The sequence below is a fragment of the Amia ocellicauda genome, chromosome 17, assembly GCF_036373705.1.
Source record: "Amia ocellicauda isolate fAmiCal2 chromosome 17, fAmiCal2.hap1, whole genome shotgun sequence".
Classification (NCBI taxonomy): domain Eukaryota; kingdom Metazoa; phylum Chordata; class Actinopteri; order Amiiformes; family Amiidae; genus Amia; species Amia ocellicauda.
The window spans coordinates 17754653-17772164 of NC_089866.1; the positions used below are offsets into that span (position 1 = coordinate 17754653).

The 17512-nt window shown below is 38.8% G+C and overlaps 2 protein-coding genes across 3 annotated transcripts in view; one reads left to right on the forward strand and one right to left on the reverse strand.

The window, feature by feature from the left end:
- Positions 1-250: 250 nt before the first annotated feature.
- rfc5 (replication factor C (activator 1) 5) lies at positions 251-6945 on the reverse strand. The gene is made up of 11 exons (XM_066689496.1): positions 6789-6945; positions 6159-6223; positions 5847-5983; positions 5497-5576; positions 5280-5353; positions 4880-5039; positions 4256-4337; positions 4036-4165; positions 3848-3925; positions 2407-2461; positions 251-693 (listed from the first exon to the last, which is right to left on the reverse strand). Exons 1-11 carry the CDS (start codon positions 6833-6835, stop codon positions 597-599), a joined length of 1005 nt encoding a protein of 334 aa, XP_066545593.1. The 5' UTR covers positions 6836-6945; the 3' UTR covers positions 251-596.
- Positions 6946-10046: 3101 nt separating this feature from the next.
- ksr2 (kinase suppressor of ras 2) overlaps positions 10047-17512 on the forward strand; it is a 78483-nt gene continuing 71017 nt past the window's right edge. For both annotated transcript variants that reach the window (XM_066689415.1, XM_066689414.1), the window contains exon 1: positions 10047-10227. In XM_066689415.1, coding sequence (XP_066545512.1) covers positions 10051-10227 — 177 coding nt within the window. In that variant the 5' untranslated portion in view covers positions 10047-10050. The remainder of the gene's footprint in view (positions 10228-17512) is intronic.

Consider the following 17512-nt stretch of genomic DNA (forward strand, 5'->3'; position numbering starts at 1 on the left):
TTGAGCCCCTAAAATTGGGGGGACCACATATAAAAATGGGTGTAATTCCTAAACCTTTCACCCAATTTGGATGTAACTACCCTCAAATTACAGATGAAAGTCTCTTAAAGAATACATTGTTTCCTTTCAAATCTATTGTGGTGGCATACAGAGCCAAAATGATGACAATTGTGTCACTGTAATTAAGGGCAATTCCAGTAGATCTTAGTAAATTAATTTACTAAGGAGTAATAAAAGACGAGAAGTCAAATATTACAAAAAGGTTTTATTACAAAAGGTAACATCTTGTTCTGCATTTTCATATGTTTGGAAAATTAATTATACATGCTGCTTTATTGCCTGAGGGCTTAACCACTTATTTAGATTACAATTGTATGTTTCTTATGCAAACATTAATAAGCCAGGTAAAAGCACTACCATAGGTTTCTACGGAAACAGCTTCAAATGTCCTTAATTGACTGGCGACACATTTGGGGGAATGCTGGAAGAAAATGAATTGCTTCTCTGCAGCGTCTGTTCATTTATTCCAACAAATCTGGGAAGAGTGGAGTCTTTTTTTTCCATCCCATTTCAAGTGTGAAAGTGTCGGTCGGGCCCTAGGTATCAGAGAGCACGAGATCCCGAGCACCCTGGAAAGCAGCGATCATGGAGCTCAACTGAATCTTCTCATTTGTCCCCGAAGCTAACCTATACCTAAAGAAATAGAAATACGATAATAAAATTTAGTTTTTCACACAATTAAAGGCATCAGTGTGTTACTCAGTTGCTTGTTAAAAAGGTCAACAAATGGCAGCTCAATCGCAACACCTCCCTAACCACAACCTTGTGCTCTGCAGAAGATTCAAATTTGCTCAGGAAACTAAAGTTGTGGTTTCACTTAGTATTTGTATTCAGATTACTCTGAGCAGTTGAGACCCCAGACTTTATGGAATAGATTTACTCTAAACTGCCACTTCTGAATCTGTAAGCCCAGCAAACCCAATGCTAGACAGGGAGATCTCGCGCAGACGTTCAGATGACTGCCAAGCGTCGGGCCGGAGTTCATCTCGCACACGGAAAGTAAAAACCAAACTTTGAACGACGGGGGGGGAAAGAAAAAGAAAGTGTGGAGGTGGCAGAGCTCTGGGATTCTGTAATGATTAAAATCCAGCAGTTTGACCACAAATTTGTATAATTTATAAATTAAGAGTGAAACTAGACAAAATCTCCCAGCCTGAGAGAAACGTATGTGAAACACTGACACCGGATAGTAAGAAAGCATGACCCATTTAGAAACCGGTTCAATGAGCAGCACCGAGTGGTTTACCAAAAAACACATGAATTTACTGAAATCCTGCATAATATAAGCCTAGCTAATAGACATACAAATTCCATATAATGAGCTTTTTCTTTCTTTTCTAAATGACAAGGATAGGACGGTCAATACAGTTAACGCCTAACAGCCTTTGATGGTTTGTTGAACAAGTATTTTTAGTTTTGCTTATTTACCCAAACCCTATTTTCGTATTTTTGACAGCATGCACTGCAAATACAAGCTTTAAAAGCATGATGTGCCACAAGGTCATGAAGTTTAACAGGGAGCAGAGCTAATGTCCTGTGTTGCCCATTACTATTCTAATACAGTATCAGTTTCATTGGCAGTGCAAGATAAGGACCTGATAACATGCTTAAATATTCCACCAGTTGTTGTTCATAAAAGAAAAACAAGCCAATCGTAGTACTAAATCAGATATGCCCGATCTAGTGCGGCTTTGTGGTCCAAAATAAAAACATTACGAAGGAAGAATGCAGCTCTGACGTTAATCTGAGAACAGGGAGATTTACCCACCAACACCAGGGCACGGTATCGCTCGGCACCTACTGTACCTTCAACGCGTCCTGGAAAGGTTACTCAGAAAGCGACAGGTTTCACAACGATGCGAGACGAGTGGTTAGACCAGGATTATCTCTGCAAGCCATCTGTTGATCTTTTATCACGATGCAGATCTTGTTCTGCATTTCGTTTGTTTTCTTTGTGATCAAATAAAAGCGAGCACTGTCAACAAACACAAGCTTCATGAAGCAACCCACAGCACTGCACAAATGGAAGGTACCTTTTATTTTTTGGAATTAGTTTTAAGAATATACATTGCTATACATTTTTGCAGCATTTCCTGAATCTTCAAAATAAATGTTTAGCTTGACAGCTAGTTAACAAATTATATTATGGGTATTAAATGGGTAATTTATGTAAAAATATTGCAATTTATTGCAATTGTAAGTCCCCTGCATATGGGCATCTGCTTAGAAATGTAATACTACTACTAATAATAAAATGTTCCCCTTTTTCTGTTTTTTGAGTTTTAAAATAGTAAATTTAATTTCCACCACCACCAAATTCAGTCTTACAAGCAAAACCCAACTTACTCAATATCTGCCAACTTGATGAGCAATCCAATGCGAATGGAAGGAGGAAAGTCAACTGTTAAAAATAAGGGGAAAAGTATTACAGTTAAAAGTTCAACACAAGACTGCAGAGCGTACAGTAAAGACTAGCCTGAATGTGTACCTCTGCTATTACAACCCATTGGCTTCTCTGCTCACCAAGAATCGACACACGATAAGACAACAATGTCAGCATTGTCTTGTACACAGACACCTTCCTGCAGGAGAGTGAAAGGTTTTTATCAGAAGATCTCAGATTCACCTCAAACCCCGGCCTGTGTAAAGGTCTGTTTAAAGGGCTCTGAACAACATTGGGGGGAAAAAAATATATAAACTATTGATGAAAGATGTTATTATTGCATAATTTTAAGGTCACTGGCTTAACAAAGGTGGACAGGAATGTGATATTAAAATACAATTCCAACGAATTCACCAGACTACACATGAATCAAGATACATGTTTCCAATAAGATATTACACCCAGAGCTTTTAAAAACCATGTGCATCTTAATAAACTTATTCAGCAACAGGGAAAGTCTACCAGTCTGCACACGTGGATCTATTCCTAAACCACGTGTTAAATATTCTTAACAGAAACCACTATCACTATGTAGAATAGAATAAAGATTCCCCCCAAAGCGCAGCAGGCAGTGGGGGGGCGGCCCTCGCTCCAGAGCTGCTCAGAGGCCCCACCCACAATAGGAACATCCTGCTGTCATGGAAACCGCAAAGTGTCTCCAGGGAAACCAGAGCAAGAAAGCAGCCGGCGTCACCGTGCCGACGGTGTCAGATTCAGGGCCCGTCTCCTCCGGGTATTCCTCCGTGGACTGACCTGCGGCACTGCGCCCATCGCACCCTGGAGAGGTTTTTGTTTAACCTGAACATCTCAATGCCATAAAAGCACCTTCAAATCTCCCAGTCTGTACAGATAAAGAACAGCTCACCCGATTTAAACGGATACCAACTAAAAATAATACGTAACGGCTAGATCATACTCTCTTTTGTATGTGCATATATTTATTTATTTATTTATTTATTTATGTTACACCCCCACAGGATTTATTTTACCCAAACATGGAATATGAATGTAGCCAAGAATCCATGAAGAAGGACTTTATAGTCTATAATACTCAGAATCTGGTGGGCTACAATTCCTACACACACACTTTTAGCTGAAAAGGGATTTTCCAGAACTTCCAGTAAGAGTCTGGGGTTGTAAGAAGACCTGAACTGTGCAGTGCAGCAACACATGTTGCAGTATCATACAAGATGATGTGATGGTACAACTTTGTTTAGCTTATTGTTTATCATTCATGTTTCAAGAGCATTTGTAATTCACCTTAATTAGTCAACCACAATTAAAAGGAGAGTATTTGATATTGCAGTACAATATGTATGTACAGTAAGACGTCCTGACACCTACCTCTGTGTAACAGAAGGTGAATCTCTGTCAGAATATCGTGCAGAGCCAATCCTTTCAGCGTCTTAAGCTCCAAGATTTCTTTGAAGCAGCGGCGGTCAAGGAATATAAATGTTCTCTGTGATAATTAAGACATCAGCACAAGATCTAGCTAAATTCTGCCAGAACGACACTATTCGTGTAAAGGATACGTTTGTAAGCTCCAGTGAAGTCCTTGTTGAGCGACCAGTCCAGGATGTTGGCGATGTCTGACTTCAGCGGGTGGCCGGTGCAGGTGTACACCGTCTCTTCAGTTACCTTTCCATAGGCCATACTGGTGCTCTGCTCCCAAACACATTCAACATTATATAGAGCATATGAAGAATGTAAACAGAGAGCAGTGCTGTACGAGTTGTGTGTAGAATAGCGCACCTGTAAGATGTTCAGCGATCGTCTCATGTCTCCAGTGGATAAAGTCACAATGGCCTTCATTCCATCAGGAGTTACATCAATGCTAAATCACAGGTGACAAAATCTAATATTAATATTAATAAGATTGCAAAACAATCCCCAAATACATCATTATTAAGCCTAGTGCGAGTCTACTAAAAAAAGGATATTCAGGGATATTTGAAAGTGTTAATTACAGGGCAAACTGAATGCTTGGCGACCATTAGGCAGGCAATCAACTCAACCTACTACAGCAAGAACCACATCCTGACACCTGCAGCACAACTCACTGGTGCGAAACAATTTAGAGCACTTCTGTAGTGGAACATGCCCTTAATTAGGTAAATACAACAACAACAACTCTTCTATTCACAATTGGTAAACCGTAATTAAGATTCTTTTATCTCACCTTATTATTTTATTATTTGAGCAACTGATCTTACCTGGATATCAGTCCAGATACTCACTGTGCATTCCTGGAAACCAACACCAGTCGTCTCCAGAAGATGGCAATTCCAACAGTCTCCCAGAAAGAAATGTCATTAAACGAATGCTGTTACTGACAGCATGTGTTGAAAACAACCGTGCGCCGATAATTGCACTCACTTCTCCTGCTGGATGACATACTCCAGCCTGGGGACCATCTGTTCCTGGGACAGCGGGCCAAAGCGGAACCGGGTGCAGCGAGACTGCAGCGCGGGGATGATCTTGGACAGGTAGTTACAGATCAAACAGAACCGTGTGTTTTCGGTGAACTTTTCAATCACTGCCAGAGGAGAGCGAGGGAATCAGCAGATAGAAGAGAGGGAGAGGAAGACAAATAAAAGGCACTCAATTGACTGCATCCTCTGCCGTTCTTGCGAAGATGTGAGGTGTTGTGGAGGCGAGATCACACAGGTAAAACAGAGCTGCACTAATGTGCGTTATGTAATTGGCTGGTATAAATTACTTCAAGTCCTTGGGACAGTTGGTGCACAGTGTGGCGACGAGCAAAGCAGATGGTTACCTCTTCTCAAAGCGTTCTGAGCATCCTGGGTCATCGCATCGGCTTCATCTAGAATAACCAGCTTAAACCCCTTGCTAAAAATGAGCAAAATGTAGATGTTATTATTATATTTTTTTAAAGAGGGTTTTCGCAGAATTATATAAAAAAATATTTTACAATCCCTGGTTGTGCACAAATCAAATACACCATATACTTAACAGTGGAAGAATATACTTACTTAAAAATGGTCCTGGTGCTGGCAAAATTCAGAACGGGTCCCCGGACGACATCAATCCCTCTGTCATCCGATGCGTTCAGCTAAGAAGAATTAGGAACCTTGTGAATCGAACAACTTTACACCAAGATTAAATGCCAAACTGGTAAAACTACCTTTACAAATCCTAAACACTGATTAGTAAGCTGTAGTAGATACGTTTTCCATTTGGTAAATCAGGAATTGTATATTTAAGCAACTATAATTGAAAGGACAAGGTGGGGATGGTTAATACAGACTGGCATGGGGAAAAATAAGCATGTAAACCATTCAGATTGTGACTCTCTGCTTTCTGTGGCGATTTGTCAAATTACCTCCAAAACCATTGAGTTGAACTCTTTAATCTTGTACAGCTGTTTGGCACACGCCAGGATGGTGGAGGTCTTCCCGGTGCCCGGCGGTCCATAGAACAGGAGATGTGGCAGCCGATCCTCGCTTATAAATTTCTGAACTGAAACAGAGGACCCACAGTGAAACCAACAGTGGGTTATTTCATACCTAACTTGGGATAAAATCAATGTGGTACAGAATGGGAATAGGATCCAGTATAAATTCAGATTTAAAAAAGCAACTCACAAAACATGAATAAACCCACAGGAGAGCAGTGATTGACAGATGATACATACTTGTAGTAAGAATGTCTTGATGTGAAATCAGGTCGTCTAGGGTCTGGGGTCTGTATTTTTCAACCCTGCAAGAGATTAATATTAAGACAATGTTTCTCTACTGACACCGAACCAGGTCTTCTCCTGTGTGCTAGGAAATTGTCTTATTAAAACTTTGAATCCGAAAGACGGCGAATTACAGTTCGACTGCATGTCCTGTAATTGCAATACGTTCAAAGAAAGGCATCTGGCCATACTGCTGTATTCTAGTATAAGAAACTGGACAGCAAGAATTATTCAAGTCATATTACGAGAATGACAACATGCAGTTTCTAAACTGATATAAAGTATCGTTTGGTAGGCTATATCTATCCTAATAGAGCTGTCACATGTTTTGTTTGTAGTTATAATGATATATGTTATAATCCTGGTGCTGTACTTTCAGATCCACACTAAGGAAAAACCCTCTGTCAACCACAGTAATGTACAGAGCGTTAATGCACACAAATCATTATTCATTTTTATGGTGTGATGATATAGGGAATAGCAAAAGTACACTACAATCAATTCACATCCACAGCAAATGCTCTACAGGGGAAACCGCAAAATTCAAGTTTGTTCCCACACATAGTAGAGAACTACAAAACCTACCAGGGTAAGTTTCTTGACTGCAAAGGCGTCTTGCTCGTTGAAGCCATGTTTTAAAAGTGCTACTTGCTATTATAGTACAATCGCTTGAATCTCCCAATCCTGCAGTTGGCGCGTTTTCCACATGAAGTGCATGTAAACACACTTCCTCCGTGCGCCGCAGAAACCACTTTACGGCAGGCGGCTGTCCAATCAGAAGACGCTTTGCGCAACAGAGGCGGGATCGGCCGACAGAAGAACTGCAGCTTAGTTGGCGACATTATCGTAAAGTGTATGTTTTTGACAGATCACACCATGCTTGAGTTTGCATCTGTTAATATTGCACCTACAGATCAGGGCTAATCTCATTATTTTATACACTGTAATGTAGATATTAGTTATAGTGATGTTTTCCTTGATATAGGATGTGTATGAAGGTAAATGTGTGTTTGTTATTTGCAAGTGTGTGTGTAAGGCTGCTAAATAATAACAACCAAAGCAATAATAATAATAATACTAATAATAATTTAGATTTTAATCCAAGCAGTAGGTATATTGTAGTGGAGCCCTTGGAAAGTTCAGATGATTTATATATGAAAAAGCTGAGAGCTGTCACTTACACTGTTGAATTAAAATGTATGGTACAACATAAATGTTTCAATGTCCTTCATTCAAATCAGTGATATATCAGTAAATCCGTAAAAATTAAATTCTGTTATACTTGTAGATTAATGTTAAAAACAGCACTTTCATCTAGTTTTCATAAATATGTGGAAGTGAGTCAATCAATAAATGCATGATATATACTGAATTTCTTTTGATACACTTGTCTCTTGCTGACATAAAAACAGGATTTAAGAACATAACTGTAAGCTTTGTTCTCCCTCTCAGCTGTGAAAACGTTATACCAAAACGCCGAGAATAAGCTCTTCTTGTTTGTTTGTTTTTTAAAGTGGTTTTCCTGTGTGCTTGTATATTGGTATCCACTGCACTAAGATGGTCTCTAGAGGCTTTGTCTCACTCTGCAGGTGACACTGAGAAAATGTCAAAAGAATCTACAACGCTGCCACAACTCTCTCATTCGCACTGACACCCTCATTTAGTCTTCCAAAATGTTTATGCCCCTTTTCCCACTAAAAAATATGAACTGTCACAGCACATACATTGAAACAGGATGTACTTTCAGCCTGTCCTAGGCTGTGTTCTGTTACCTCAATCACACAAGGTTGGTGTCTGTTCTGCAAAAGGCATAACTATACGGTAAACACAAAGACTGCTGCTGACAAAGACTGCACAGGGATACAATTAACGGGGGCCCTTGCAGCTGAGGAGCCTTCTCATCGGGAACGCGAGAGCATGGAAAGGGTTCATGTCAGGAGAAAAACACTCGGGGAAGGTACATTTCTGCAAATTATTCTACAACTGAATTTATTCTACTGCTCACTGTGGTCTCAATAAATTGCTTGGCGTAAAAGAATATACAAAATTGCTAAATCATTAGTCATTAGTGGAATACTACCCTGCATTTGACACATTAAGGGCTAGTTTCACAAACTCAGATTAGCCCTAGTCTTGGACCAGCCAATGATATTTTATTTTAGGTAGTGTAGCCCAAGACTTGTGTGAATTGAGGTGTGTGAAACCTGCCACAAGAGATCAGAAAATTCCAGTGAATACCTCCTCACTGTATATCCCCTTTGGCTTGGACTGATTATGCAGTGTCTTATCACAGCTCCTTCTCTAACATGCCATACTCAGTGTGTGTGTTTTTTTTATAATACAAGACCTATCATTTTGATTTCTTCCATCTGAATCTAATATATGTAGTGGGTCACAAATGAGCAAATACAAACAGTGCTAATCCACCCATACGACAGTCTTCAGATTGAATTGAAATTAGGAGATCCTGCACTATTATGTGCACTTTATATAAACAATTTCATGAAATCCCTCAGATCTGCATAAATCTGGTTGAATCAAACAAGATGTGTGATTGAGCTCAGACAAGATAGAGATGCACCACTTAAATTGTAAATTGGAAGTTGTAAAATGTATTATATTTTGAATTGCTATGTTTTATGTAAATTGATAAGGGCGTCTGCCAAGAAATAATAATAATAATAATAATAATAATAATAATAATAATAATAATAATAATAATAAAGAGTCCCTTGCAATTTGCACAAAATACACAAAGAATAACCCAAGCAGTACATTAATTACTATGAAGAACTACACAGGAGTAGACATTAAAAGTCTACAGCCCAAAAATGTACAAATTGTCAACTGTGTAACCCTGCTTGAATGCAACTATTCTAAAATACCCTAATCCCATATAGCCCAGGTTATTTTTAATTCAACACACTCCTGCTTGTGTTACATACCAATTGAGTGCCTTTAAATCCGAATCATGCTTTTCCCAAAGACAAACACATGTACTGCATGCAACTCACTTGCAACAAAGCAAGCATAAAGACCAACCCCAAAATCAAGTGGCACCCACAGTAAATGTAGCTCAAAGGTTGGAGAGTTGAAACAGTGAGCTCACTGCATTGAGGGAAGCCTTATCTCGCGAGAAACCCCCCCCCCACCTTCCCTATCTAGCTAACTGTGCTGCCGCTGCCTCTGTCGCCGCTGCTGCTATTGCTGTGGATTTGATTGACAGGCAACATGTCGGTGTGGAGGGAGAGAGCCGGGATGCAGCTGCTGGCACGGGAGACGGGGAGCACCTGCACCCAATGCACACAGCGCCTCTGAACGCCATCCGCACGGCGCCTCGTCTGTGCCCACTGTGCCAGCCTGAGCCACCCGGTTATTACCTCGATTGAAGCTTACAAGCGCTGCACGGAGCTGAGGCGAAGGCTGAGATCTAATTTGATTTCTCTTGAATTGCTCTATATTGTGTCTGCCCGAGCCCTCAGCATCAGCACCACTACCTGGACTGCGCCGATGACAGCAGTCCCGCTCCGAGAGGGGATCCAGACAGGACGCTTCCAATGGAGTCGCCTTCCACATAATACTGGCGTTTTCTTCTTTAAAGCGGACCCTCTCTGAAACCATTGTCTGATCGGATTGATTGATTGATCTGATCGGGAGTGGATGCTTGCGCTGTTTTTGGTCGCGTTGGCGTTTTTTTTCTAAAGCGACTGTCTTTTTTTTTTTTTTTTTTTTTTTTTTGGGGGGGGGGGTGCTCCTACAGAATCTAATACGATCACGGGAGGAAAGGAAAAAAAAAAAGAAAGAAAAGGGGGGGTGGTGGGGGGGGGGGGACCACTGCTCGCAAACTATGGATGAGGAAAATATGACAAAAACCGAAGAGCAGCATCTGAGTTTGCAAAAAGCCCTGCAGCAGTGCGAGCTGGTGCAAAACATGATAGACATTAGCATCTCCAGTTTGGAGGGTTTAAGGACCAAATGTGCCACATCCAACGACTTGACACAAAAAGAGATAAGAACCCTGGAGGTAAGCCGACATGAGCCAGTGTCTGATCATCATTACCACACATCCATGCGCATTATGGACGGGAGATGTGCTAATGCTTTTTCTCGGGAGGGCTGGGGATTCGGTGACACAGTTGAAATGTTTTGCCAGAGCAATGCTGTTATTTCTCCTTCTTTCGCCTGTATGTGTTCATAAATGTGGGTTTGCGTGCTGTGTAATAAATGAAGAAGCTGCAGTGGGCTGATGTGAGCTTGCGCATTCTGCAGGTGGTGGAAAAAAGGTGGCTCGGCTAGATTATTTCTAGCAGATTTTTACTGCAAACGCTCAGGCCTCAGCTAGAAGTGTTTCCAAGCATTTTGTCATGCAGCTGCTGCCCGCATCTCATTTGTATTATGACAGTAATCCCAAGCCATTGGTGTGTCATATGTATGTATGTGTGTATGCATGCATGTTTGTATGTATATGTATATATGTATTGGATTGAAATGAACATGTACCCATTTCAGATATAGGCATCATATCAATTCTTTGTGTTATGTAATAGTTAGATGCTGTTCGCATGTTTCTAATGTTTTTAAGCTTTTAGGTTTTTTCATGGCTTACACCAAAGAAGGGATGTATTCATGATACACTGGCTCTTTTTGTAGGTTTAAACCAGTGACTCCCCAATGGGTTTATCTGTAGGCGGGGAGTTTATAATCATATTCACTGGGGTTCCAAGTCTGAATAAGGCAATCCAAGAATCTGGAGTTCAGTTTATTCTTTCACCACAGCCAGACCAGATTAGTGAACAGACATACAAGTGAAGGATTTTAGGTCTTTGTTATTGTTGCAAATCCACCCTGCCACACGAAAACCCTTTTCAGATACAATACAAAGACAGAAAGTTACAATATGTCACCTTTATTAAACTTGTCCCCCTCCCCCACTCTTCTGAATGTGAGAAGATGCATAATGAGTTTTGTTTTTTGAATGATGGCGGAGGGGAAATACCTACTCCTCAGTGCCATTTGAACAAAACCTTTCAAAGTATTTATTTTCATTAAATTCTTCCCTTACCCCCCCCCCATCCCAACCCCCACACACAAGAGTTTGAGCTCATATAGCTGAAACGTTACATGGTTTTTCATTTATTCACCAATAGAGCAGCATCTAGTGGATTCCTTACCCTTATTGTTTGCTGCAATGCTAACTTTATATATATAAAAATAAAAGTTCATAGAATTACATTAATTAAGTTATGTCAATTAGACATTAGATAAGCAGGTAGAAAGAGACACAGCAACAATTCTTGAATGTATGGAATTAATAAGGAATTCCCACGTTTGCCAGAAATGTGCATATTTCCACCAGTTGGAGTGAAAACATATTTGTTTTGATCCACTAGCTGAAACCTTTGGAAAAAAAGGAAATTATTAGAGTAAGAAAGGAAAATCTAAAATAAAGATTACACATTTGAGCAATACAATACCACAGGTGTACTGTATGACAAGGGATGGCTGTATCTCTATGTTGTGAGAGTTTAAAAACAAACTGGGGAGTGTCAAATTCAGGGACACGTTAATATAAAAAAAAAATCCTGAAAGAAAGTCAACTTGCTATGACACTGTGAGGAGGTAAATGTAATAAGGAAAATACAGGAATGGGATGTCCTGTGATGTTACATCTGCAATACTGATATTGGGTTGTTAGGAACTGGCGTGTAGATTTAGTTTAGCTTTCTACCATGACAATGATCCGGGGATAGAGAGGCCTTATGGATTAGGCAGAATAGTAAGGAGTGGTTATGCAAGTGGATGCTGAAGTGATCAATTTACAGAGCAAGTGCAAAAAACAAAGCAAAACACACAGTTACACAGTTGTTTAAGTAATTAACCTGGAATGTTTCTTTCTGTAGTTAACATCTGGCAACTTAGAGAACTGTCTGAAAGAGGCGTTTTTAAATGTGACATTTGATTAATGAGTTAAGACAAGTGCTTTTCTGTGTTTTATGACATCATAGGTAATTATTGCAGGTGGTGCAGTTCAGGGATCAGGCCAATAGTCATGATCATGTGCATCACTTCTCCTTTTCTATTTTTATCATTCTTCTGGAAGGGGTGAAGTAGCATAAGGGCACCCCCCCAAAAAAAACTAAAACTAAGAACTAAACTATTTTTTTTTTTACAAAAACGTCAGTCGTATTCTTTGAGAAATATTGTAGGGATATTATATATGGACAAATTACATGTGTATTATTTTAACAGCAGTGACTTCTTCATTAATATTTGGGAAAGACCTGTTTAATACATAAAGTTGTGCTAGTAATGTTAATACTATAGCATTTCCCAACAGAGTGGGAATAAAGTGACCAAGCTCATTTGTGCTGTTTGAAGGCTAAAGGTGGGATTGTCTCCAGGACTGTATTTTTGATTAATTGACTTGTATAAGTGTATTAATTGAGTTATTTTTAATTGGCTTAAAACCCCATGAGACCAGAAGGAAAGGAGAGAGAGCTTTTGTGTCAGAATTTAGGCTGGTGTAAGAGAAACTAAAAAAACTGCCTTAGCGTCATGTTTGTCATTCCTTGTCTGTCACTAGTGTGATTTTCAGATGACAGATGTAACTTGACATTGCTTTTTATTTTTTGTCCTGGTCTGCTGATAGAGTTTGGCTGCAAGTTTACACAGTGAATATATGTAAGGATTGCAGGGGTATAGAATACCATGTTTAGTGTTGCTCCATATATAGACTTTGTGAAATATAACGTGTTAAAAATGAGGCTTTCAGTAAACTAAAACAACAAATGCATTGATTTGGATTGAGACGAAATGTATGAATAGTTGATTTGTGATCTTCGTGGGTGTCGTGCAACTTTAAAATAGTGTTACGAAATAGCTTTTGTGTTTGTTGTTTGCTGTAGTTTGTCTCCAAAGCTTGCTAGAAACAAGACACCTGTTGATATTCCTAAAATGTATGATTGAAAAAAAAAACACTTCTCAGGGAATAGGATCTCAGGGTGATCCTGAAGTTGTATTTATGTGTTGCTTGACAGTTAGCAAAGGCTGACAGTGCCATGTTTAGTTTCTGAGCATCATCAGGAATATGCTGTTACTCAGGGAGCAGTTCTGGGTCATGCAGGTGTCAGAAGAAAGAGACTATTGTTCTTCTGAAGCTTAAAAAGACACACACCAGGAACGGACATTGGTGTTGATGCAGATTGATGCACAGTTACAGTACTTATTTATAAACTAAGTTATACACCTTAAGATTAATTTTAGGACAGGACTGCAGGGCATTGGGCTGGTCTTTGCACACTTTATTTTCATCCCCATTTCAGATTAAAGCTGTACCAGAAAATACCACTGGTTTCTGAATACACTCTTCTCAGTAACTGAAAGATCCTCCTGCTGGCAAACATAAGCCCAGTTCTCTCAGGATCCAAATGCAAGGAGCATTGTCAACGCTTGGAGGCTTTTCTGTGCCCTGAGACCCAGGGGACTCTTTCTGATAGTTTGTTTGTGTGTGATATACTTCTTTATTCTCTCTGCAGAAACCAAACTGACCTCTCTCAGCTCTGTGTGGCTAACTGGGTTATGCTAAAATTGTCAAAATTGTGGTCTATAATGAGGGTGTAAGTCTAGATATACAGAGGGATACTTCTGTAACTTTTAAGCTGTTCTCACGCACTAAACTGCTGTTGGATTGGACACTTTTCATGTATTGTTCTCATGTGACAGTCTCCAGAATATCTTTTTAGATTCTTGTACATACAAAAAAGTTGTGCAACATCTGCAGAATCCTGTATCTTCCGTGTTAATTAAAATGTGCCAGTCTAGGACATCATAAGTGTTGACAGGACATAAGATATGCTTAAGACTTCAGCATCGTTTTGAAATGCTGTTTAGAGTTCATTTGAAAATAAAAAAAGAGAACATTTAGCACTGGAGTAAAAAGAAAAAACCCACAGCTCTCCTGTAAATTGTTTGTCATAAATATTTGGGCAACATTTACTCAATATTATGATGAAGTATTATGTATTGAGGGCAATGAGAAGTGTGCCTTTGTTGTTGACTGGAATTATTGTGTATTCAAATTGAATAGACTCGAATGTGAGAATCCTGTGTGAAGCATTCTGCTTACGTTCATAGCCGAAGACATTGCATTTCACTGGCACGTCCACCATTGCGTATGTTGTGAGGCAACAGACCTTTACAATAAAGGTCCAGGGAAAGATCAAAGCTGAGACAGTGTTCCAGTAAGAAGAGGGGGGTTTTCTGTCTGTTGAACTTCTGATCTGCTGTTCAAATATTGCAGCCAATGATGCACAGAGGTTTTGTGTCTTGTACTTCTGGAGCAGGGAGTTAACTTGCAGAATGATGGGGGAATAGTGTTTTGCTGAACAATAGCCTGTTCACTGTCCTTTCTGATGAACAACATAGCAAAACTAAAACAACAACGGGGAACTAAAACAAGACACATAAATACAGCACATAAGAATTTGAAAAACCTAAACAACAAGGAATAGCATATCAGCATATATGTTTTACATCTTTGAATTTAATTTATTCTTCAGTTATATATATATATATATATATATATCGCTAACAGGGTTAGAAGCAGTAGATTTTGGCCTTTCGTTTGCAGCATTTAAAAGCATATAAGAAATCACCACTAGAAAAAAGCTACTAGATATCGTCTTTATCATGTAAGCGCGACTGCTATTTTTTTTTAGTTAATTCATAATTATATTTTCAGTTTTTTCATGAACATAGAATACATACTGTATTGTAACTAATATTGGTTTATTCATGCCACTGAAGCAGCATAAGTGATAGCTGCATAGCTATTCAACTAAGCTTGAACAAACTGTCGCTAAATATATCATGACAGTCTGACTTTGCAGTTGGGCAAGGGTTTTCAGTTGGCCAACCCTTTGGTAGTGCATCTCTCTGGAAGAAACACATAATGACATCACCATGAGAGAAAAATGCTTCGGTTTGCCAAATATATGTTTTTTTAAAAGCATGACAAGGAGTGCAGGTCCAAGTTTGTGATATTTTTAGAAGTCCCTAAATTATATCCTTTTTCACATGACTGTGATACCCAATGAACCTTTTAAAGGGTGCAGTGCATATGTATAGCTCACTGGCTAATACCATACACTTAACCATGATCCCCATTGTTTCTGATCTCCACAGACACTACCAATATTGCAGTCAGCTGTGATGACTTGATAATAATTAGTAATTAGTCTTATCTAATTAATCTAAATCTGTTTAATGCAAACTGAATCCTGCTGTACCCGTGTTACAGTTTTGCAGCACGAGGAAAAATCTTTTTCCTTCTGAAGGGGATTTAAACATGTATATATTGTAATTCTAGGTCTATATCAGCTCTTATGAATGCTTATGAAACAGACTTGCATGACTATTTTAATGTTTTTTTCAATTTGTGGTTCTGCAGGTCTGAAAAATCCTCCGGTTCGCTATAAATTAGTATAGTTAACTAAGCCCTTGATCTGTCTTACATTTTGCATTAAATCTATTTGTTTTATCAAGGCTAATAAAGTTTACTTTCATTTGGTAACTTTTTGTGTGCTCGTGCTTTGTTACGCCAATACTGTTTGCTTCTGGAAACTCCCAAAAACACACATAATGATAGAAGACAAATACGTCAGTTTAATAGTTTGTGTTCTCTTATAATTGACTGATATTTCTTGAATGGTTTAGCAAATTACGTCAAAGTATATATTCATATGTGAACGAATGCTCAGTCAATACAAAACCTGTGTAAAATAAACCTGTGTTCATTTGGGAACTTACCATTAGTGGAGGCCCCTATCGTGACTGTTCTTTTTCCATAGTGGCAGTTTGTGGCTGAATTATTTGCTCTCTATCCTGCAAAACCAACCATTTTAACCACATATCAGACAAAACCCCTCCAAAAAGAAACCTCTGAAGCCACTTGTCAGTTAAGTAGCAGTATTTAGCAAATGGTTTAAAAATGTTTCGCTTCCAGGAAGTTATAAAAAGGGTAAGGAACAGAATAAAAAACATTATATGTACTGTTTGTTTGTGGGCAGTGTCTGGAGCTTGTTCTGAATGATAGACAGTCTTCTGATATGCCGAGTAAGCACCTTTTTCTTCCTCTCCTTCGAGTTAAAGGCACCACCTGAGTATAATTAAATGGCAGTTTTAAATCAGGCTGACTGCCCTCCTCCACCATTATTAATCTCATTATGCTTTGTCTACTCTTACAAGACAATTTATGTAATGCTGTACATGGTGCAAAAATGTAAATGTCTTTTAACAGATACAAAAATACAATCTTGTTATTTCCCTACCTAACAGAAATTCCTGCTTCAGTGTCGGACTTGTCAAAGCAAGGAAATCCCCTCCATTGGAGATACATTGTCATACAGCTTAATTTTTTTAGTAGACAAATAAAGTCTGAAAATGTATAAGATATTTGGAATAGGAATCTCCTTCTGTCCAGTCAGGTATATCCCCTTCATACCGTTGTCTGAAGGCCAGGAGATAAACTCTCTGTGACCATTATGGATACAGTTTGTTACATTTTCTAACTATAGAAATCGCATTAGACCAGTGTGTGTGTGAGCACATTTAGTTTGACAGTTTTTCTAACCAAGTAAGAACAACAAACTTATTTGAATTCACAAAAAATCATTCAGGTTGACTTTGAAAGTTTTTGTCTTCATTTGCAAAAAAAAAAAAAAAAAACCTCCCCTGTGTTATAACATTATTTAAATTAAGAATAATACTTTGATTTAGACCCTTACACTTTTACCTCTAATTTGAGGGAACATTGGGGGAATTTGTGTCACTAAATAGCCTTTTGAATCACTGTGTTAATATATACATTCTGCTGGGTTTATCTTAATAGTGATGGAGACAAAAGTAAAATGTATGACATACTATATGGTACATTCATTCGAATAATAGATAAGTATTAGTTTGAATATGTACAATTGGATTAAATTGTTAGAATTATGTCTTTCTCCTGTTTTCGTATTCAATAGCAGACTTCCTGAAGCACAGGGTTATGTGTTGCACAGTATTCAAGTCTTCCTTTTGTCGAATACCAGTAACACACATTCATTAGCTTTGAAGATACAAGTTAAAAATAACGTTGTTTACTACACAAATTAATATTAATAAACAAATCCAGCAAAGGAAACACCTATTGCCATACCTGTGTTATTAAAGCAAGGGATCCCATTGACTCTTTTGGAATTTGCAAAACAATCTCCTTGATATTTCACTAGAGGAGGACGGCACAGTTTGTGAGAAACTCGTGTCTCGTC